The sequence below is a fragment of the Lepidochelys olivacea genome (assembly GCF_965140295.1).
Source record: "Lepidochelys olivacea isolate rLepOli2 genome assembly, chromosome: 3".
Taxonomy (NCBI): domain Eukaryota; kingdom Metazoa; phylum Chordata; order Testudines; family Cheloniidae; genus Lepidochelys; species Lepidochelys olivacea.
The window spans coordinates 60552522-60577201 of record NC_140413.1 but is presented as its reverse complement, the minus strand read 5'-3'; the positions used below and the strand labels follow the sequence as shown (position 1 = coordinate 60577201).

Here is a 24680-nt window from a genome sequence, read left to right as displayed (position 1 = left end):
CTTCCATGTATTATTAATCATGCTGCTTCACATGGAAGGACCCTTTTTAATTAATTACAATGAGAAAACTGTTCTTATACTTGTTGGCAGTTTTCCCTGTATTTTGGACACAAGAACTTTGGATTTCCTGCCCTCAGTCTTATTTTTATGTATATTTTTGCTTTTCCCCCTCTTCCTGTTTAGATGCCCTGTACGTAGGCACCGGTTTTACCAAGGAGAGCGCTGTGCAAAGTTTGCTCCAGAACCTATACAACCCTTCATTTTAAAAGCTGTGGTTCTTAGCTTATTAAGCCTTGTTTCTCTTGTCATCATTTTAATTGTTAAGATAAGAAGAAAATACAAATACCAGACTAATTTGGAGTAAGCAGCTCATGATTTTTCCCTTCACATTTTAAAATTAATTTTCAATTATGTTCCTTAAGTTACAGAGTCTTATATAAAACAAAAATGTTCTGCATTATAGAGGTCCTGCTCCCAACAACTGTGGCACAGAAAATGCTGTAAGAATTAATCCCATTTTTGAACATGATGAGCCCATCACTAGCTTTTGCAATGTGCCTTGTAGTGTAAGTGCTTGTGTCAGTTCTTCAGAGATCATTAACCAAGGAACATTACACAAATATGAAAAAACAACTCAGTGTGAAGGTAAAATGCATGCACATACATTCTCATCCTCTCCAAAGTAACATGTCCACTTTCGTGCATTAACTTTACAACTAAATCAGGTTTTGGTTTGTTTGTTTGTCCTCTTGCCTTAGCCATTTCAGAGCTAAAAATACTAATCCCTAAATTTACTAATAACCTATAATATTTACTTGTGCATAGGTTTTATAATAGAACTTTAGAAATTACCTTTCTACAGCTCTTCTGCATGGCTTTGGCCGTCCATTCTATCCTGATGGCTTTCCTAATCATTAGTGCAAGAATTAAGCCTGAATATCCTTGTTTTAATGTTGTAGGTCACCAGATGATATTACAAAACCAAGACTGACCAGCTAGTGTCTGAAATTCTGGAGTTCCAGCATCAGCTAGGTAAGAAAGGTTTGTGACTCCATTTTCAAGAAAAGTGTACCATTTTATGTTTATTCTCAAGTTTACCATTTGTAGACGTGACTGAGAAACCTGTCCATGTACTAGTTTCATATTCCTTTTGAAGCTGAAAAGAAACATGTATTTTTTGGTTGAAAATGACTTTTCCTTTGGGAGCTTGATAAGTTAGCCACATTCTATTTTGAAGTGCTTTTATGCAATACTGTGCCATTTTGTATGCCAACTTTCAAAAGCAGTAGTCTCTAAAAGACACTAAAAGATACAAACAAAAGAACTAATCTTAATAGGAATAGTAGTCATATACTTTCACTTATTAATGCAATGTAAGGAGCTGCAAATTACTTAAATTAGGCACAAGACCTTTATACAAAAGGCACCTACATTTGAGTTTGAACAATACACTGTATTTTACTTTGTGTCTATCTATACTTCAAAATGTGTGACTTAGAGTACAGAATCTCTTGCTTGTATGCAACAAAAAGATCTAACTAGGAAGGGTAGAAACTTGATTGAGCTGAGAAGTTCTCTCTATACTGTCAAGCTATGTCTTCCTTCTTCCTCTAGCCTTAGTCCCATCTATATGGGGTTGGCTCTGAGTCCTTCTTTTCCATCCCAGTCTGTCTTAAAGCAGTTCCTCAGAAACTCTGCAGTATGATATCCATCCATCCAGTTTTGGGTCTTCCAACCCTTCTCTTACCCTTCACTTCTAAGTTTAATGTCCTGTTCCTGTATATTCTGCCAATCTTCTTTTCACATGCCCAAGCCAGCTAAGCCTGGATTCCTTCAGTTTCTCTGTAAATAGTACCAGCTTCAAAATTCCCCAATTCATTTGTTCAAATGTGGCCTATCATTGTAACTCCAAGCATCCATCTTAACATTTTCATTTCCACTGCATTCAAGATCTGCTCGTCTCTTCCTCAGTGCCCAGCATTTTGAGCCATACAAAAATGAAGGCTTAATACGGTCTTGTAGGTCTTACTTTCAGTTTGATAGGCATTTTCCCAGCATAGACCACTCCGCTCACTTCTCTCCATTTAGTCCAGGCCTTTCCTATTCTGCTTGTTAAGTTCATCATTGAGTTCAACATTATCCTGTGTTATTGAACCTAGGTACTTGAACTTCTGTATCTTTGTTGGTGGCTGGTCCCTCTAGACTTGCAGTCTCATTGTCTTCAAGATATCAAGATACCCCTCTAATGCATCGAGCACCAATGTGAACAAAGAGAGGTTTCGCGCCAAGCCTTGATGTACTCCAACTCTTACTAGAAGCTGTTCAGTTTCTCCACATGGCCTAACTGTGGTAACAGCACCCTCTGATGTGCCTTCAGGTATCTGTTTCATTCTCATACACCAAGAGATGACTTCTCTCAGAACAGGGTCATATAAACCTTCTCAATATTGACGAATACTACCATGCAGGGATTTCCTCTTTTTTCTGATATTTTTCCACATGTACTATTCATGAAAAGATAGCACCCATTGTTGATTTGCCTGGCACAGAGCCAAAGTTATTGTCACTGAAGTTGTGTTGGTTTGTTCCTTCAAAATATTCCACTATTATAATTTCTCTGAATCATATCCTGCAAAAGAACAGATTAATTTACTGGATTTCCAGAGTAAGAGAAGCAGAAAAATTTAGTGATTTCTTTTCACTGGTCTTCACCACTCAGAGGCTGTTGAGAAAATACCTACCTCAGGCTTATTCTCTTCAAGTAATAAAGATGAGGCACTGTTATAGAGGAGGTGCTGGAACACACTGGTAAAATAAAGATCTGTAAGTCACAAAGGTTGGACTGTATACACTCAAAAGTTCTGAGGAACTGGACAGTGAAGTGACTGAGCTCAGCTGCTAAAAAAATAAGTCTACTCTTAAATCAGCTACTATAGTTGAGAATTAAAAAGTTGTGTATGTCGTACCTGTCTTTAAGGGAGGCACTAGGGTGATTATAGAAATTATAGACCAGTAAGCCTTACTTCCATACCAGGTGAACAGGTGGAAATCTTAAAACACATGGTATTATAGAAATAAACTAACACAACTTCTCCGAAGAAAACCATGCCTCTCTAATCTATTAGAATCCTTTGAGTATGATAGTGGGTAAAGGAGACATGGTTAACATTTTATTTGAATTATCAAAAATACATTGACAAAATTCCTATCAAGATTAGGACAGCTAGATAGTTATTGGGTGAGAGCTGAAGTATGTCACAGATTACAAACTGGCTAAAATAACAAAAGGAATACTTGGCTAATTTTCACTATGGCTAAAGTTCACAGTGTAGTGCCCCAAGATTCCATGCTAGGACTGACGCTTATTGCATTTGTTAGTGACTCGAAAAAGGTGCTGCAGAGAGAGGAGGCGGCAAAAATGTGCAGAGGACACAAAATTATTTGTGTTAGTTAGTATTGAAGCAGCAGCTGGGGAACTTTAGTGGGACCTAACAAAGCTAAATGAATGGGCAGCACAAAGGCTCAGTTTTACAATCTGGAGAATACATATTGACTCGGGCTGGGGTTTTCAAAGGAGACTACAGATGTTAGACATCCAAATCTTCTTGACTTTCAGTAGGACTTGCATGCCTAAACACGCTTTGGTCTCTTTGACAATCCCAGCCCAGATCCTAAAGAAATCATTTTATCAAGGCTTGAAAAAAGGCCCAACTCCTTCAAACAAGTGTGTGGTAGATAGAGACGGTAGAAGTGAAGGCTGTTCAGTACACCTTCACCATAGTCAAAGATAATTCTGAGTTCATAAAGGGGTACGTGAAAATCCAGTATATAGTGAAGAAGTTGAAACAACTTCTTTAATCTCTACATAAGCTTGAAAATTGCTTTCACATGAAGTCTTATGATTACTAAGTGTGATTCCAAAAGCAAGGATGTGACTGTTTGGAAAAAACCCTGCTAGTAACCCAGAAATCAAGTGGTCAAACGAAAGGATTCATGACTATGAAGAACCAGACCCTTATTCTGAAATGAAAGATCCGTGCTCAAGATCAAAACCAAGTTAACCTTGAACAGGGCTAACCAATCTGAAAGCCACAGCCTGTGCTAGGGGGATCAGGATCACATGGACTCTATCCTTTCTCCCTCAGAATATTCCGTAATGGAAGGAATAAAGGAAAGCTATATGTGAGTCTTGCTCCTCTATGCAAAAGCAGCATATCGGACACTGAAATTTGGGTTCATGCCTGCGCTCAAGCAGACCAGACATTTCATGTTGTGACTTCAAGCAAGCAAGACCAAACCTAGATCACCCCATATGTCAAAAGTCAAACCTACAACAGTCCTTAGGAGACTATCCAATGTTGATCTGATTTTTTGCAACCTAAGCCAACTACTAAGTTGCTTTTCACTCCTGCTAGGCGTAGAACTGAAGAAAACATCTCTTTCAAAATGCACCATTTGTGTGGAAGTATGTAATAGGGGAGATAATATATTATTTAAAGAATCAAGAAGGAGCTTTATCACAGCATTGCCTGTCAGAATTAGTGATGCCTGCCTTCTGATCAGCAGGAGTGTTTGAAGCAGCCACACATTACTCACAGCTGCAAGAGGTTTGTCTGAAGTCTAAGTTTGCTTGACTTTCAAAGCCCATACATTTTCAGTTGACTTAAATGCCACAACCCAGATTTGAATATCAAGGTCTACCACTCTGAATGGCATCAGAGGTGAGAAGGGCATCTCTTTCCAGACATTGACTGGCACCGTCCATCAATAAATCTAATATTTGATCTCCTTAAGAAGAAAGGGTCTTATATGGATTGAGTACAAAGTTCGGTTTGCAAACAAAACTTGCGCAACCTTGCAGAAGGCACATTTGTAGCCTTGGAAAAGGTACAGGAAGTAATCAGTTGTAACAGTCTTAGACAAAACCCCATTTCAGATCCTGCCTTTGAGAGCATTTCTTATTGGTTTGCAAGATTCTGTTAAGACCAGGATAATGCTCTCCTGGAGTCCCGAGGAGTCGCTATAAATGTCCCATTCAAAGGAAATGGACCCAAAGACCTCAAATCAAATAATTTAGAAGTACTAGAATGGAAGCATATGGGATCCTCCTTAGGTGGATCTGAGGATGATTTCTTGGATTTCAAGTCATTTGGCGCTGGATCTGCCTTATGTGGACACAGGCACTTCCCACGAAACAGCTGTTTGGGGCTGGAGGTCCCTAAGGGCTCCCCCATCACACATCGCTCAGTGTATAGTTCCTTTCTCATCTGACCCTGGGGAAAAAACAGCATAAGTTTTCACTCAAGTATTCCAATCACCAGGGATGTTTGCTGGAATTACACAATTTTGAGGGGCAGAAGGAGCGCCACAATCTCTTTTCTGCTCCACATCTGGTATATTAGACACGTGGTCTCAAGAGTAACTGAATTATTGAAATATTAATAGGAATTTTTTTAAAAGTACAACAATAGAAGTAAGTCTTTCTAATAAAGTCATACCACCACACAGGCAGGATTCCATTCCTACTAACGCTGGTGGAAGGAGAACTGAGGGACCATTAAGAGACTTTTTGGAGAAGGAGGGGGAATGAGAAGGGCTATACCCTTAATTCCAGAATGATAGATCTGAGGTTCGGAAATTATTCTGTGTTTGTAAGATAAGCTACCTTTACATTGAGACTATATACAGGCAAAGTCATGAAGGAGGCGGCTTTATTTCAGCTGCTAGAGCTATAGTAGTTATGGATCCATAAGTATTTCATATGTGAATCCTTCTTCAGAATATTGTATTTCATTCATTGTTTATCAGGAATATACTATTCAAATGAATACTATTCATGCACCATTTCACTGAGATTTTAATAGAAAAAACCCATAATGCTAAGCACAGCAACAACACTATGACTGCTATAGCATTACGTCTATGTGCAATTAAATAGCTGCAAGTAGGGGACTACTATATTCTACTTGAAACAACTTGGAAAATCCTAGTTGATTTTAGTGAAACTTTGCCTGCCTGATTACAGTGGTTTAGTAAAACATTTTCAATTCATTTCAATTTGAGAATGCTTATTAAAGGACTTCTGTAAACTTTTAAAAAATGTTTCTTACAAGATTTTTTCTTACAGGTATTCAGAAAAAAGTTCTGCATTATTCAAGACTGGAGTTCAGGCTAAACTATGTATAGGGGCAAATTTTGGGATAATAGAAAAATCTTACAATTTTGTGTTGAAACTGGAGCACACATCAAGTGAAAGTCACCATTTTGTTAATGGAAAGCTGCAGCCACTTTGCTCAGTGCAACAGTCAAAAAATTCATCATGAATATAGTGTTAAAATGCATTTATTAAGTGTTCAGTGTTAAAGTATAAGGCTTAAAAATTTTAATTAGTTATTTCAAAGATAAGTGATACAAGCAGGTATCTTGCCGGTGTTACATTTCACTAGCAGTATGAGAACCCAGTAGAAGGAACAGTAAGTGGAATGCAGTTCCAGCCTGCTTTTATAAATAGGCATGGAAACATTAGATTTTTATCAGTAAACATCAGTAATCGTCAATTTCACTGTACACACACAGAGAAAAAATATTTCCATCAATTACAATCGACATTTACAGACAGGTACTATATGAAAAATGCTGCTTGAGAACTTAGCGTTTAAGTATATTTACTTTTTATTAGGGCTGTCAAGCAATTAAAAAAATGAATCACGATTAATTGCACTGTTAAACAATAATAGAATACCATGTATTTAAATATTTTTGGATGTTTTCTACATTTTCAAGTATATTGATTTCAATGACAACACAGAATACAAAGTGAACAGTGCTCACTTTATATTTATTTTTGGTTACAAATATTTGCACTGTAAAAAAAAGAAATAGTTTTCAATTTACCTAATACAAGTACTGTAGTGCAATCTCTTTATCATTAAAGTTGAACTTAAAAATGTAGAATTATGTACAAAAAATAACTGCATTCAAAAATAAAACAATGTAAAATTTTAGAGCCTACAAGTCCACTCAGTGCTATTTCTTGTTCAGCCAATTGCTCAAACGAGTTTATCTCCTGCAAATGTAAACAATGCTGCCCACTTCTAGTTCACAATGTCACCTGAAGTGAGAACAGGTGTTCTCATGGCACCGTTGTAGCCAGCGTTGCAAGTTATTTATATGCCAGATGCGCTAAAGATTCATGCTTCATCCACCATTCCAGAGGACATGCAACCATGCTGATGACAGGTTCTGCTCGATAACAATCCAAAGCAGTGCGGACTGACGCATGTTCATTTTCATTATCTGAGTCAGATACCACCAGAAGAAGGTTGATTTTCTTTTTTGGTGGTTCAGATTCAGTTGGTTTTGCATCGGAGCGTTGCTCTCTTAAGACTTCTGAAAGCATGCTCCACACCTCGTCCCTCTCAGATTTTGGACGGCACTTCAGATTCTTAAACCTTGGGTCGAGTACTGTAGCTATCTTTAGAAATCTCACATTGGTACCTTCTTTGCGTTTTGTCAAATCTGCAGTGAAAGTGTTCTTAAAATGAACAACATGTGCTGAGTCATCATCCAAGACTACTATAACATGAAATATATGGCAGAATGCAGGTAAAACAGAGCCAGAGACATACAATTCTTCCCCAAGGAGTTCAGTCACAAATTTAGTTAATGCATCATTTTTTTTACCAAGCGTCATCAGCGTGGAAGCATGTCCTCTGGAATGGTGGCCAAAGCATGAATGGGCATACGGATGTTTAGCATATCTGGCACGTAAATACCTTGCAATGCCAGCTACAAAAGTCCCATGTGAATGCCTGTTCTCACTTTCTGGTGACATTGTAAATAAGAAGTGGGCAGCATTATCTCCCATAAATGTAAACAAATTTGTTTTCGTGTTTGGCTGAACACGAAGAAGGACTAAGTGGACTTTTAGGCTCTAAAGTTTTGCACTGTTTTGTTTTTTTTTAAAAAAAACTACATTTGTAAGTTGCATCTTCACGATAAAGATTGCACTACAATACTTGTACAAGGTGAACTGAAAAATACTATTTCTTTTATCATTTTTACAGTGCAAATATTTGTAATCAAAAATAATATAAAGTGAGCAGTGTACACTTTGTATTCTGTGTGGTCACTGAAATAAACATATTTGAAAATGTAGAAAAACATCCAAAAATATTTAATAAAATTCAATTGGTATTCTATTGTTTAACACTGTGATTAAATCTGGGATTAATTGTGATTATTTTTAATCAAGATTAATTTTTTTGATTTAATCGCATGAGTTAACTGCGATTAATCGACAGTCCCACTTTTTATATTTTGACATGCAATGTTGACAATTTTAACAGTTATAAAGCTTTAACTTGTTAAACTCAACATCTACTGTCATTAAATAATTGTCTGACCCCAACCCCCCCAAAAACTTTACATATTTAATTGTTTAATTCATGGTGAAAAGATTTATCACTCTGAGATTTCACACTTTTGGATGGAGCAAAATGATTGCAGTTTTCCTGAAAGTAGGCTTTCCAGGCATAAAGAAACATTCTGTAAATTTTACAATGTACATAAGAGATTTGTGTTTATGATTACTCTATGGTAGCAAATAGAGTATATACATATATATGCACACACACAAATAATCTATATTCAGTATACACACAGATCTCTCCTAATGGTTACCATTAAGTTTCTGCAGAAAGCATCTCTACAAGCAATGGGCAGCCATAAAGATTCCATACACTTAGCACCCATCTGTGCTGGATTGTTTCATAATCCACATTCAAATATTGATGTTACTTGTCCTATTCATGTTATACTACATTTGGGCATTGTTTACCCTTTATTGTACAACAAAACCTGTAATTAAAACTTTAAAAGTGCAGTTCTACTCAGTACAGTGTACTATAGCAACATGGTACCTCTTTATTCAGATCTGAATCTTGTGTGTATTCAGAGTATTATCTTGCTATTTTAGTGACAAAAATTAAGTGTTTACTTTTTAATTGTTAGTGCTGGAGAGCCAACAGAGCAAAGAGGGAGTGAGCTTTATTCTGTGTTATCTTGTGCAGTGTCAACAGAATAGATGACAAAGTTCCAGTTAGTTACAGCTGTGCAAACCATAATTTGGCATGCAGAATTTGTGTTACTTGTGCTCATGTGCAAGATAGAAGAACCCACTGAATTTGCAGGGCTGACGTAACATCTTTATGATTTATAAACTGAGTATTTTGAGTAGGAAATCATTGAGACAATAAGCAGGGAATCCATGATGTTATTTTACCAAGTCACATCTCAGAGTAGAACCTCATTTAAAATATTTTTCAGTGGGCATTGAAAGATCTCTTCCAACAAATGTTAGCTGTAACTGCTGATCATATCACTTAAGAATGCGCAAAATAGTCTGTTTTTTTCCAGTGTATTTCGTATATTTCAATTCATATCAACTCTTCATTAGTCAGGCAATAAAGAAGTCACTTTTAAATGTGTATTTGAATAATGAAATGATTGCTCATGACTGTATTTATCACTATTAAATATTAATTACCAAATACACTTGCTGGATGTAAACCTTTTGTATTTCAATAAAATATAATAAAACTGTTTACTTGAAAATTGCATAGGAGATTCAATCGGTATTTAATTTCATTATCATAATTACATCCTAATTTGATGTTTGGGTCTTAAATTAATTTGGAAATAAAGAGCATAAAAACTGTCACAGGCAAATAGAATCTAGAGTTGAAATAGGATAAATCCAAAGGGATGCTTAACATCACTTCATCCTTGTCCGAGACATGCAGGAAGAAAGACAATTAGGCTGCGACTTTAATAACTTGTCTCATTGCTGGCAAGTTCCTAGATAGTTTGTACAGTGCAGCTCATGAGCCCTTCCGAAATCGCTCTCACCTGATGGAGGGCTGCCATCAGCCCCCCACCCTTCCACAGCTGCCCAGCCCATATTTGGGACCCCTTCACCAAGTACCAGAGTGAAGGGGCTGGACAAAAGGGGTTGTGTTCTTGCTGTACCAGGTATCAGGAGCCCCAATCCCATTCCCCAGGTGGTTTAGGAGATGCCTTTCTCTAAATCCACTTCCAGCTTATCAGGGACCTAGACCCTGTGTGGAACAAATCCTTGCACTGGACACATGCCACAAGGAGCACCAGTCATTTTGCTTGGCTGCCTCACACCATTCCCAGCTGGGTTCCCAGATAGTTAACAATTTCCTCCATAACAGCCAACAATATATCTGCTCCCTGCTCAGGAAGGTGTACCTCATTGTCCCTGAATAACTAAGGTACCAAATACAATAGTTTTGGGTGGGTAATTATGGATCCTCCCCATTCCTGATGATTCACACACCTTCTGGACTTGTCAACCAAGAGAGGGCTGGTGGCTCCCCATCATACCATTCTGTTGCAGCATTTCAGACCAGTCAGCATCAGACCCCGGATCTGGATTTTCCCTAAATATCTCTGTGCCCTGATGATTACATCACCCTCTTACAAAATCCCTAATCAACTAATGAACTATAATCATTTCAGGTGGCTGCTTCCTGACTGCAAAGAGTGTAAAACAGGCATCAGCTGGTCCCAGAGCACATCCCTCCTGCCACGCCAACTCCGATTTGCCTTGCCTCGCCACTGAGGCCCAGCTGTGGACCTCCAGGGGAACTGACTGCCTCCCTGTGGGTCCCAACGCATAATATTGTGCCCACAGATCCAAACATCAAGTCTCATGATCTGCTCCATGTCACCTTCCCCTCCATCCATGCCAACTCAGAACTTCATCCCAGAAATGAACTTCCAGGGGGAAACAGCCACCCACCTTTGAGCCAAATGCATACTATTGTGTCTGCACATCCAGTCATCAACTCCTGTGACGTGTTCACATGATTCTGACGGAAGGGACAAACAGGGAGAGTTTAGCACATATAAACCACTCAACTATTTTCCTCTACAGGGACCTCCAAACCCTTCTATGCATTTGGATGCCGCCACTGAGAGGCATAATAAGTTGGGCTCTTATTCTAAGCTACGTTCAGGATGTAACCACTCCAATGCTGAATGAATGGGATCCCAATTCACCAGCAAAATCTCAACATTATGCGCTCCTTGACATCACCACAAAATGAAATGTCCTCTTCTGAGGTAACTCCCTTTCCCATGAAGAAAGGATGGTCTTAACACTCAGCCTGTCTGTATTGCTTGGACTGGGCGACTCTGCTAGTACTATAACTCACCTGGCCATCCCTTAATTGATTTCCTGACACTCAATCAATATGGCAAGTGACCGTTACTCATCTACAATATTTCTTTTCCTTCATAAAGGCCTTTCTATATATATATATATATATATATATATATATATATATTTCTACACATGGTCAACTTTTCCCACTTAAATTTTCAAGTATTGAGTTAAAAGAAAGAGATACCAGACAAATTTCAACATGGAATGTATTTATTTTGTGTAATTTTCAGTACATCATTAAGAGATCAGTTTAGGTAAACTACTTGAAAAATATTTTTAAACAACAAAAACAAAAAAAGAGGGTGCAAGTGGCAAAAAGAAAAATAGAATCTCATCAATGGAAAGAAAAGGATGTATTTAATGACTTGATAAAATTCTAGGTAGATCCATATTCTTGGGTCATGTGATCAGGAATACAGCCTGGTATGTGTGTTTATTTCTTTTTATTTACTAACATGCTACATGTGAAAAGTCCCAGCTACTCTGGACACCAGGTTTGTTTTGGTTTTTAAAACCAACACATAGAACAGAGCTATTCATTTTCCTGTTGAAGTGTCAGGTCAGGTTCAAATTGCTCCTTACTGCCAGATATCAGGAGCAGCATTAGCCAACACTGTATTCTCCATATGACAATGAGGCTAACTCCATATCACCAATGAGATAACCAAGTGTCAAATTTAGCAATCAGCTAATGCAAAGGACTGGTAAGCAGCTGATTGTGGTCTTAACCCCAATCTTGATTCTGATTTGAGAATGACTTCTGTTGTACTAACAGGCTCAGCTACCAGCAGCCACTTCCAGCCGAGACCTTTACTGGAATGCATGCTATCATGTCAAAATTGGAAAATTGCAAACTTTAGAAATTTTTCTCTGGCTCAAATTAAGACAAGAGCAAGTACCGAGAGCAATAGGAAGAGGTTGGAAATGTGTCAGATGATAACATCCAGCCACCAGGTGGTTCCATTTTGACTAAAGTAAGAAAGATTTCTTGGTTCTTATCTCAGACCCATTGCCATGATATCTGAGTGACTTACAAATATACTCTGACATAAGAAGCTTAAATATGCCATACTGTATAATAAAGGCTAGTTTCCTCCCAATGTATAACCATAGTTACTATTGAGGGAAGTTATGGGTATGCATCAAGAGATTTAACACTTTTAAATGTGTTAATATCAGGAATAAATTGATACACTGTATTTTTTAAACTCTTTATAATGTACCAAAAATATCATGAGACTATACATAACTAGACAATAACTAAAATTCAGATAGAAAAAGAAGAGCGTGAGCATCTGAGTCCAAGACAGTTCAAAACTTCCTTAAATGTGTCTATTAAATGCTCCAGTCTCTTATAATGTTTAGGATTTCCAAGAATCTGGTGACTGGAGGCTCTGAGATTCTGGTCCGAATTCAGCAATGTGCTGAAACAAGTGCCTAACTTCAACCACACAAGCAGTACCACTGAATTCATGTAGTTGAATATATGCATGTGATGGAATAAATAGCTGAATTGGGGCCTTATGTATGCATCCTTCATACTGCAGTCAATAATTACTGCTTAAGTAAAGTGTCAGGTGTGGGAAGAAAAAGGACATTTTGAGAGCCTGACCAATGCCACCACATGACCCAAGAGCGATGCGATACTTACCTTGAAAGAAAACACACACTGACATTTTCAATGTTCAGTTCAGAGACACTGTCAGTCACTTGTGTAGTGGATTCATAAATAAATAACTAGTTCTTTACTAAAAGATTTTCACACTTATTACAACTTGGAGTGTATTTCTGAGAACAGACTGACTGTGGCATGCACACAATCTCTACTCTAACAGTTAGGAAGTGTTCTCATCACTTTTTCTTACTGCACTGTACAGCTGTACCTTTTCTTAAGTTCACAATGAAGGGAATTTAGAAACTAAAGTTTTCAAAAAAGTTTTCAACCTTAGGATCCAGAGAGGAAATCAGTTTATCTATATAGACGTGTGTGTGTGTGTAAACTGAAGGATGTAAGCTTTGTTCTTCACTACCGGAAGAGAGAATATTTTGCTTTCAAATGATACCTATTTAATTTTAACTAGAAGGCATCAAACTATATCTCTATTTTTCCAATTTCTAGCACTGAGATATAAATATCAAGTTTTAATCTGTTGATATAGGGCCAGCATTAGGAACACCCGGATAAATAAATAAAAGGCAGTTTTCATGGTGTGAAATGGATAATTCCTATACACAAGCATTTTACTTGTGAAGCAAGGGCACTATTACATAAAGGTGGAACCCTGAAGGGAGATGAAGTACAAAAAAATCAGAGTGATTGAAGAAAAAGTTTGTTATTACAGTTGACCAAAAAAATTTAGCCATTTGAAGTAGCCTACTGTAATTAGACACTCCAGTGCGGCGTTGCTGAGCAAGACTCTGATACCATCTAACAGAAGTAACAATCTGTGTGCACGGATTAAAGTAAAAAGGATCTCTTAAAATTCAGACCTCTGTATTATAATTATGCTACACTACTATTTAAAAAAAGAAAAAAAAGGAAAAAAAAACACATTTCCCTTATGCTTTCCTTTAATCTTAAATGTATCTAAAGAGATATCTTAGACAATTTTTGCATCATGTATTTAAATTACACTACCTGGGTAATTTAACTATCGAAGGACTCCTAACAAAGTTTTGTCAGAAAAATATAATTGGTGTTTGCAAGAAATCTGTATTAAAAAAAAATTGAGAGAGAAATGCAAGCCTAAATGTGCAGCACAACCGTTGAGTCCCTCCATTATTACACAATCCTTCAAATACATATGTGCTCTTCTCAAAACATATAAAAGAAAAATGTCAGTTAAACTAAGAGACAAGGTAAGAAATCAAAGATTTCCCATAAGTTTCTCAAAAAGTCAGTACATACAGATGTTGAGCAGCTTTCAGATCAGGACATAAAATGTCTTTGATCATACAGAAGTACTGTACACTCCAACTTCTCTGGAGAAGAAGTTGAAGCTAAGGCCTCACAATTCCAGTTATAAGATACATTGTACCCTCTTCAGTAGACCATCCTTGAAAGGTTACTATCTTGCATGTTCTGAAGAGGATTTTATAAAAAGGAAGTTGTAATAGGGTACATACTAGGATAAACTCCAAGTACAATAGTGGTATTTTACAGTGTTAGCATTATAACCGAAACTTTTGAGAAGGATGCAGCATATAAAGAAAATGCAACAAACATACTTGACTGAAACTTCTGCGAGGTCCACAGAATTAGTGAGTTCACTACACAAATTAAACATCAAAAGTACAAATTAAACTCCCATGATTAATAAAATCTGTTCACTTTAAATTAAACATCTCTAACACAATTACAGAATGTTTAAATCCTCTGTTGCATAGAGGAACTCTTCCCTTTATATCATAGTAAGGGTTCTCAACTCTAATATCAATGTGCAAGGTGACTATTTTAATAAGCTTTGCAACATAGCTGTTGCATACGTAGGACGAGCTTGTCGGCTCTTAATTGCATTTTGAAGATATTGGATGCCTCCACAGCGCTCCCAAATCTCTTCAAACTGTCTCGGCAAAATTTCAGCACCACGCTTTCGAGTTAAGCCAGTCTCTTCAAGATTTAGTTCACACATCTCCATATCATCCTTCCCTGAAATAGTTAATACAAAATTGGTTTTATAAAACCATTTACATGGTTCAAGATCCCATTAACAAAAATTATACATCTGCTTTGTTCCCCCCCCCCATGTGTATCTTGCTTTTAAGAGACAATGTTTTACTGTAGTTTACAAACAAACATACATTAGTGCTATGAGACCAGTTTGATAGATCAAGAGACACAAGTTCTCCTACCCATTAAATAAGTATAGCATGGACAGCTGCAGTATAGGCTAATACTGCATGTTGCAACTGACATACAAATGTGCTTCAGAAGTGAATAGGATAGACGTTGCAGGGGTTGTCAAGAGTTCTCAGCCTCCAGGTCTTTTCTGCTGAGATCACTGACAAGGATGGTTTTTGAAATGTGGGCACCCTGTCCACTAGGAAATTACTAATCAGTTTGTTTCACATAAGCCACTGAAATGCTACTGAAATATCATTATTAAGCTTGTTCAGATCTGAACAAGTGACCCAGAAGTTAAAAGGTTTTGTGTAACATTTCCAAAAGCTGAATCAGCCAGTCTCCCACACTAAACATTTAAAATGACATTTGTCAACTGGTATTACCTATATGTACATTTAATCCAAATACATGGAGAATGCAGCTAACCAATTTTTGTTTTTTTTACTGTGCCAGGAGGGACATTAAACAGTGTACCCATAGGAAACGTGTGTGTGTGTATACATATATATATATATGTATGTGTGCACATGCATACATACACACACACACACTTAATACATGAAAGAGGCACCAGGTAGATATTTCTATAATTATTAAAAATACTATTATTTCTAATTAGCATAGAGAGAACAAACTTAGGTGCTTGGAAATGCACCCTGACCATAAGACAATGCACAAGTCACCTGGGAAGGGTCTTCACTAGGGCCTTATTTATACTACCGGGGCAAGTCAACCTAAGTTACACTATTCCAGCTACGTGAATAACGTAGCGGGAGTCGACGTAGTTTTAGGTTGACTTACTGCGGTGTCTACACCGCACTGGGTTGATGGGAGATGCTCTCGCGTCGACTTACCTTACTCTTCTCATTCTGGTGGAATACCAGAGTCGATCAGAGAGCGTTCTGCAGATGATTAAGACCCACTAAATTGACCCCCGCTTCATCAATTGCAGCAGCACGATCCCAGGTAAGGAATATTTCAACACAAAGAGAGGAATGGTCTAACTGATCGCTTTTTTGGGGTCAGGAAATAATTTTCTCCTGGGTCAGGTTTGCAGAGACCCCGTGTGTGTGTGTGTGGGGGGGGTTCACCTTCCCCTGCAGCATGGGGCATGGGTCGCTTGCAGGATTAAACTAGTGTTAATGGTGAATTCTATGTAACTTGAAGTCTTTAAATCATGATCTCACGACTTCAATAACTCAGGCTTAGGTTAGAGATCTATTACAGGAGTGGGATGGTGAGGTTCTGTGGCCTGCAATGTACAGAAAGTCAGACTAGATGATCATGATAGTCCCTTCGGACCTTAAAATCTATGAGCCAATATAAGTATCCTCTGGGCCATGAACAGTAAATGAAAGGGCAGCAGACTGAGGCTAGGTGGTGAGAGAAGGGGTCTCCCACAAGTCCAGGAAACATTTATAAACACATTGTTAAATATATAAATATTCAAACTTGTAGATAAATGGGTTTATGCCCTAATTTCTGACTTTTTAAAATTATCCTACTATTATAAACTATTTTTCATAATGGAATGATATATTGCTTAAGTCTCTCCCCACCCACAACTGCTTTCACTGCTACCTAAAATCAAATAAATAAAGCAGTGACCATGCACTATCTCTTAGATCACTTTATGTCTTTATCTTTGGTTTTGATGTTGTTTTGGTCCAGAGGTTATTGGAATCTGTACCAAGCCTCTCACAGCTACAATATAAATATCAGCACTGAATATTTTCTATACTTGAGTTTTTCTTTTCAAAAATTAAGAGAATATACCAACCTGCTACAAGCAGAATAGGTGGCTTGTCAGGATGAAGTTCCATTTGTCGAGCAATCCAAGGCCCATCAAAATGTGCACACCACCAACCTTTCTTCTTGTTTTGAGGATCTTTATACTGGTCTACTGGGCGAATGAAGGGAATGCGGAAGTAACGCTGTTGTCTGTTTATTTCAATCTCCTGTTGCCTGGCAGGCAACTGAGCTGTTGGGTTCTGTTGAGCTATTTACAGAAAACAGAGTTACAACTGCAGATAAAACAGCAAAAGCAGCCCTTCCCCCCAAACACCTTCTTTTTCATGTGCAAAAAACTGAAATATTTCGTCATCAAATAATGTATTAATTATATTAAATCAATGCTAAAAAGCAAATTAGCTAAAATCACGTGACTCAAAATTTACCCTCCTGCATTTTCACAGTTAGCGCTCTTGCAATGGTAGTGACTTGGGAAGAGTTAGCGTTGGCCTACTTGGTAATTTGCAGCACAATGGTGTCTGGCCTTGAGCACATCTATACAATGGGGTGGTTAAAAAGCCACTAGGGTTAGAGTAATACTGAAGATATACTGTTTTTCATCCAACCCTTTACAAACATAAAAGCAAAGTATTAAGCAGCAACCAGTCTATATTATAGTCTCTCTCTTCACAAAATCAAGTCATACCACAGACAAGCAATTTCAGATATGAAAGGCTAATGTAATATTGTAATATCTAAAGAAAGATGTTCTTTTGATAACAGAAAAATCTTGTAATATCATTAAAGACATATAACGTGTTAACACAAATGCTGATTAATTTCCATTTATTACAAAACACTCACCAAAAATTGCTTTCTGAAATGTGCATTGAACTTACAAATTAGAATTACTTTCTGAGACTTCAGGGGAGACTTTCAGGGCTTGTCTCCACTTACCAGGGGATGTACACGCAGTGATTGAGCCACCAGGGATCAATTTAGCAGGTCTAATGAAGACCCGCTAAATCGAACACTGATCTCTCTCCTGTCGACCCAGCATGGTGGAGACACTACAATAAGTCGACCTAAGGTACATCGACTCCAGCTAGGTCATTCATGTAGCTGGAGTTGCGTAACTTAGGTTGACTTAGTACTGTAATGTAGACCTGCCCTCAAAAAGTATTTACTGTATGTCATTAAAATCAGCTCAGTTGAACAAAAATTTACAGGAGACAAACATATTTTTAGGCAACTTGTTTCATGTTTAAGAAGTTCTGAAAGCAAGACCGATGCTTCTAAATAGCAACCTTAATATTAATAGATATTAGTCACCTATTAAGTAGCAAATCTATACTGGAACTTTAATAAAATTAAAAATTGGCAGACACATTTAATGTATAGACTTCTGCAGTTTCATAAACAAGACATTAGTGAAGAGAATAGCAAGCCGCACTTGCTATTTCTTCCATTTGTACGGGACTAGAATGGTTCATTAAAATCTAGAAAGCAACATCTGAAAAAAAGCCTGAAATGTAAATGTTAGTGCCTGAAAATTATACAGAAAACAAGAATTTTTCATGTCCACATAGGAAAAACAAGAAAAGATTTTCTACAGATCAGTTTTTTAGTAATGTTTATTACATATGAGTTATCTGTGGATACCACTTTTATACACGAACATTGATAAAACACGTTCTATATGAAAGAATAAAATTTTGTATTTATTTATATTAAACTGCATAGAACTTCATGAATCTTTGTGAATTGCCTAAATGTGCATCACAACACACTGAAGACATGCTACTGTAAAACACATCTCTGCATTACAACAGCAATCAGTAGGTCTTATTTCTATCCTTTTGCACATTTACGTAAATCTAAAGGATAAAAATTCTGAGCAGTCAGCTTAGCCTTCACTTTTCAATGCTCGATATTTTGACACATACAGAACTATTCCATTTTAAAAAAGAAGCCAGCACACTAACGTTAGTTTTTGTTCTAAGAGAACAGCTGCTATATTAAGTTGATTGCAGAGTTTTGCTACAGTAGAAAAATGTGTACAAATATAATAAAAAGGGTAGAATTAAAATAATAGCATTATATTTCTTGAAATAAAAAATGAGATTAACATACACCAATTAACCTACATCAAAAAGGTGTTTTCCCCAACATGTAGGATCTCATTTTGAAAAGAAATCCAAAAATATACAACCATTAGAGAAACCAAGTGCGTGAGGTAAAATCTTTAATTGGACCAACTTCTGTTGGTGAGAGAGACATGCTTTCAAGCTATACAGGGCTGTGGTAATGGAATACATATAGCCATTAAGTGTCCACATCTTGAGTTAATGTTTTTTGTGGTCAGTGAATTAATATTTTTCATTGGTATACTTTGATTCTACATACAAACATAGCAAAACGCTGTTCAACTGAAGTTAGTATAGAACTTACAAATGTTCCTATTCATTAAAGTTATCTTAACCATCTCCCCACTTACTTGAGTTGTTGAAAACTGGTGCAAAATCTGTAAACAAATATTCCATATTGAAGGAAACATAACAATGCTGACGCTGTTAAAGTTAAACTTTACAAAATACTGAAAATGTATCACCAAACCAGGTGACAAATGGAGAGTCCACTTGTAATGGAAATGTGGGTGCTGAGGTAATTCTCTGCCTTTCTGTGCTATTTATTGACATGAAGAAAATGTTTTCTTGTATTATGTTTCACAAATCTATGGTTGCTTATACTCTAACTAGGATATAAAATTGAAATTGATTTTTCAGTGACTTATAGTTCCAGTCACAAAAAACAAATGACCAAAAAACAGTGGGACAGGTATACTCAGCACAGATTGCAAGGATACATCTTTGTTAGTTATTTCATGTGATACCTTTAATAAACTTTTGACATTTTTACATGGAAAGAAAAATGATTCTTTAATTTGCCACTGTTCTGTTGATATCTAGGAAAGAGAAATGCAGCTCCATTTTTTTTGGCACTGTAAAACCCACTAATTCTAATCCCTTGTCTGAACCAGTGCTCATTGAACATGTTCTATTTCTCATGCCCACTGACATCTAATTACAGAACAGTTTGCATAAAACTACAATATATTCGTGAGTGGATAAAAACAGAAATATGTCATTTGAATCATGTATTCAGTGACATCTAAAAGAATTATAGCACAAGCATCCAAGAAATCAGGTAAGTAATTATTCACTATAGTGAAGATTAGTTATAATACATGGAATTGAAATGTTCATTTAGTGTAATTACTTACAATAAGAAGAATTTACTGTGACACTAATATGAATTTCTAAAGGTCAGTATCAACAGCAACGATCCAACTTTTATAAAGAAATATAATGCCACAATTTAAGAAAATGAAGGAAAAAAACTATAATGAAAAACTAGAGTTGCTATAAAATTGATTGCTATGTGGTTTATTCACTCAAATACAATACAAATGTGGGTCTCCCACAGAGAGCCATAAGAGTCGCATACATACATCCAAAGTGACTGCACTGACGCCTCTTTGTGGCAGATGTTCAGTGAAGGTACGCCACAGGGAGGGCAGCCAGTGACCAGATAAATGGCCTGGTAAAGGACTTAAAAGGAGGTACTGGATAAAGGAACAAAACAGGGGAGGGGGTTCGGGGATTCCTATGATTGGTATGTCAGGGAGCCAACCCCCCACCTCATTCTCATAGCCCTCTTTAACCCTCTTATGAGGCTGGTGGATGGCAAGGTTCAAGCCATGGGCTGGCTGGGGGACCTGGATGGAAACAAAGCGGGGCTGGTGGAAGCCCGGAAAATTGATTTGAATAAGCATGGATTAAACAAGGGGGGCTTGTGGAAGCCCTGGAGAATTGATTTGAATAAGCATGGATTTGCCTGCACTGTACACTTTATCTGCCGGGTAGTCTCAGACATCTATATAATAAAGTTGCGGCCTGATTAAAACCCATAACAAGTCTCCTGTCCTTCTTGCGGTATACCCAGACAAGTAGATCTGTGCTCTTTAACGAACATTATTCCCATTAACACCAAATAGTGTTATATGCACTCTCTGAAAATACACCTGTATCATCCATTTAATTCCTTAAAAGGCAAAAGCATTCATTCTCATTAGTGCAGTGTTTGAAATTTCACGTAGTGAACACCATTTATGAGACCAGCAGGGTGAGAGCCAGACTGTATATCGTCCCATTTTCACACATTTTTAATATTAAAGTTTATTGAACAGAAGTTAAACTGTAAAAAAGTTTAAGTTGTTGGTTAAAATGAACCAGCAGGGAACACAAGCAGTTGCTGGATAAACAAAGGTTAAAAAAAATCTTGTCTTCAATATGTTTTATGTCATGCTTATTCTGAAAACAATCATACCATGGAGTAGCCACCAGCTAAAATTGTCTGCTTTTTTATTAGTATTGCAGAAAGCCAATTTTTTTTTTTTTACAGCCACTGTTGGTTCAGGTACAGCAGGTTGACTATAAGAATATTTAGAATCTCTGATTTGGTCTATCTTTGGTCTATCCTACCAGAATTCTGATAATATCTACCAGAATATCTGGCAGAATTCAGAGGGAGGGTTCTCTGCTAACAATAACCTGATTCCTAAATAATTTAAGAAAGTTTTGTGTGTGTGTTATAGGATGTAGCTGAAGTAGCCTCTAATACAGCTTTTACAAAGAGTGCTCTTCATCAGCTAAGCCTTAAGTATCTTTCTGCCCAGTGGTTAACTTCTAACAAACTGCCAGCACACAAAATACCAAATTTAAAACGATTTCTAACTTATAGCAAATGTGAATTAGTAGATATGATTGTTCAGAAAATAATTATTCTGGTTAACTTATACTGGATCTTATGAGTAACACCGTATCTTAACTGCAAACTATTGGTCTTAAAATCGGTTTAAAAAGTATTTTACCTACTTTCACACAAACATATTTAAACAAAATCACCCTTTTCTTCAACATAACAGAGAAAAATATTTTAAAAAATAATCTGCTTGTTTATTCTAGAAACATTTCACTTGAAATTTTTTCCCTATTTATTAAAAAAAACAAAAACAAAACTTCTCTCACCATAGTCAGTGACTGATTTTGGAGCACGCTGTTCTGTTTCTGTATTACGTTTCTTATTCTTGGATTTCCACGCATGATACACTTTTAGTCGTCTGTGAAACTCTTCTCTGCAAGCTGCCAATAGTTCAATATCTGTCTCAAAAACAGCAGGGAAGGAAAGAGTGCAAAAAATCAGATGACAAACCTATTTACAAAATATGTTATATATATTAGTTACATAATTTTAGAGCAAGTTACAACATAACAGTATTTCATACAATGCAAGTAAATTGAAAGCTTGTAACAAGTGAGAGACATTGCACAAGCACCACAATATGGACCTTTGGCATTCCTGATTGCAGCAGGACTGACAGATACAAGCAGACTAGGCAATATCTTTAATACCACCCATACATTACTGGGTAATAAGTTTGTGTGTATCAGTCTCTGACAAACTCCCACTCACATGTGAAAGTCACACACCACACTTATCAGTTCAGCTGAGGTGGAATGAGCAAGGGAGGAGGAGGAGGAATGGCAAGCGACTGGCTTCACATCACGCTTGAAGGTAGATCCAAATGCTGGTGAGACCCTCTTCACTGTCCCTTGCTTGCATATTCTTCTCCTTACTAAAGTCCAGGGGCAAGATCACTACCTATGCTCTAGCCCCTTTGTGATGTGTAAAAAGGCCTAGTGGCATAAAGGGAATCTAAACGACCCATATTCAGCCATAGAGGATTCCCCTGGTGCAGGATCTGTGGAAGACAGCTATAAGACTGACTCCCAAGGACTCCCTTGCAAGTACTGGCAGACAAGGTATACTGCGATGCGGGAGTGGCGAGAACAGAAACGTAAAGATTCACAGTTGGATTTTCTAGTGTTTTTCCCCAGTACCCACAGGGTCCAAGCATCCTTCTCCTTCTCCCTCTCCTCACACTGGAAGCCGAATGCAGTGGACAGCCTGGAAGGTTTTTTTTCTCTTTTCTTTTCTCTTTTCTGGAGGTAGGCCTAGCCGCAGCTGATTTGCTGCCAGGTTTGGAACAGTCATCTAGAGTTATGATTTTCCATTTGCTTTCTTTGCCTATTAATTACTACAAGCAGAACTTACTTCATTCCTGCCAACCATACAGGGAACTAGCTTGCTGAGAAAACACTCGGCAGCCTGGCTACTCAATCAAGGCCTGGACTTTTTCCTTTAAACAGAGATGGTTACTTTTGCCAAATTATCTGGCCCATACAGACAATAGATGGTAGAACGATACCAAATGCCTGTCACTGGTCACCTAAGAGGATTTGAACTGGGTTCACCAGAGGTGAACAGCTAAGTGCATTAACCCACTGCACGCCCTAGTCTGCAGCCAACAGTGCCTTAATCCAAAAACTCAAAAATTATAAAAGAAAAGGCTCAAATTTAAGGCTAATTCAGTGGTTTAAAAACAAATCTTGAGAATGGATAGATTTCTATCTAAGCTATCCAAGGAGGAATGAGGCATCTGGCAGATACATCCATTAGCCTTAAGATAGATATCTTTTCCAAGAAATAAACCAATTGTTCATAATTGACACAAGGTAACAATTATAATACAATATAAAGGACTATTACAGATTATCATATTACAGATTATAGTCATATAAATAGGAAGAAAACAAAGAAAGAAGAAGTGGGACCGCTAAAAACTGAGGATGGAGTGGAGGTCAAGGATAATCTAGGCATGGCCCAATATCTAAACAAATACTTTGCCTCAGTCTTTAATAAGACTAAAGAGGATCTTAGGGATAATGGTAGCATGATAAATGGGAATGAGGATATGGAGGTAGACATCACCATATCTGAGGTAGAAGCGAAACTCAAACAGCTTAATGGGACTAAATCGGGGGGCCCAGATAATCTTCATCCAAGAATATTAAAAGAATTGGCACAAGAAATTGCAAGCCCATTAGCAAGAATTTTTAATGAATCTGTAAACTCAGGGGTTGTACCGTATGATTGGAGAATTGCTAACATAGTTCCTATTTTTAAGAAAGGGAAAAAAAGTGATCCAAGTAATTATAGGCCTGTTAGTTTGACATCTGTAGTATGCAAGGTCTTGGAAAAAATTTTGAAGGAGAAGGTAGTTAAGGACATTGAAGTCAATGGTAAATGGGACAAAATACAACATGGTTTTACAAAAGGTAGATCGTGCCAAACCAACCTGATCTCCTTCTTTGAGAGAGTAACAGATTTTTTAGATAAAGGAAACGCAGTGGATCTAATTTACTTAGATTTTAGTAAGGCGTTTGATACTGTGCCACATGGGGAATTATTAGTTAAATTGGATAAGATGGGCATCAATAGGAAAATTGAAAGGTGGATAGGGAATTGGTTAAAGGGGAGACTACAACGGGTCCTACTGAAAGGTGAACTGTCAAGTTGGAGGGAGGTTACCAGTGGAGTTCCTCAAGGATCAGTTTTGGGACCAATCTTATTTAATCTTTTTATTACTGACCTGGGCACAAAAAGTGGGAGTGTGCTAATAAAGTTTGCAGATGATACAAAGCTGGGAGGTATTGCTAATTTAGAGAAGGACAGGGATACCCTACAGGAGGATCTGGATGACCTTGTAAACTGGAGTAATAGGAATAGGATGAAATTTAATAGTGAGAAGTGTAAGGTCATGCATTTAGGGATTAATAACAAGAATTTTAGTTATAAGCTAGGGACGCATCAACTAGAAGTAACGGAGGAGGAAAAGGACCTTGGAGTATTGGTTGATCATAGGATGACTATGAGCTGCCAATGTGA

At 37.3% G+C, this 24680-nt stretch overlaps 2 protein-coding genes across 7 annotated transcripts in view; one reads left to right on the top strand and one right to left on the bottom strand.

Annotated features, from left to right (window-relative positions):
• IMPG1 (interphotoreceptor matrix proteoglycan 1) overlaps nucleotides 1–6199 on the top strand; it is a gene marked incomplete at its 5' end in the record, with an annotated part of 93632 nt that extends 87433 nt beyond the window's left edge. Inside the window, 4 exons of the mRNA XM_084624917.1 lie at nucleotides 184–360; nucleotides 464–645; nucleotides 960–1032; nucleotides 6128–6199. Coding sequence (XP_084481043.1) covers nucleotides 184–360; nucleotides 464–645; nucleotides 960–991 — 391 coding nt within the window. The 3' untranslated portion in view covers nucleotides 992–1032; nucleotides 6128–6199. The remainder of the gene's footprint in view (nucleotides 1–183; nucleotides 361–463; nucleotides 646–959; nucleotides 1033–6127) is intronic.
• Nucleotides 6200–11479: 5280 nt separating this feature from the next.
• MYO6 (myosin VI) overlaps nucleotides 11480–24680 on the bottom strand; it is a 179364-nt gene continuing 166163 nt past the window's right edge. For 4 of the 6 annotated variants that reach the window (XM_084624515.1, XM_084624518.1, XM_084624519.1 and 1 more), the window contains 4 exons: nucleotides 21920–22051; nucleotides 19327–19353; nucleotides 16879–17097; nucleotides 11480–14903 (listed from right to left, as the gene is read on the bottom strand). In XM_084624515.1, coding sequence (XP_084480641.1) covers nucleotides 14704–14903; nucleotides 16879–17097; nucleotides 19327–19353; nucleotides 21920–22051 — 578 coding nt within the window. In that variant the 3' untranslated portion in view covers nucleotides 11480–14703. The remainder of the gene's footprint in view (nucleotides 14904–16878; nucleotides 17098–19326; nucleotides 19354–21919; nucleotides 22052–24680) is intronic. The other 2 variants (XM_084624517.1, XM_084624520.1) reach the window with 1 other exon arrangement.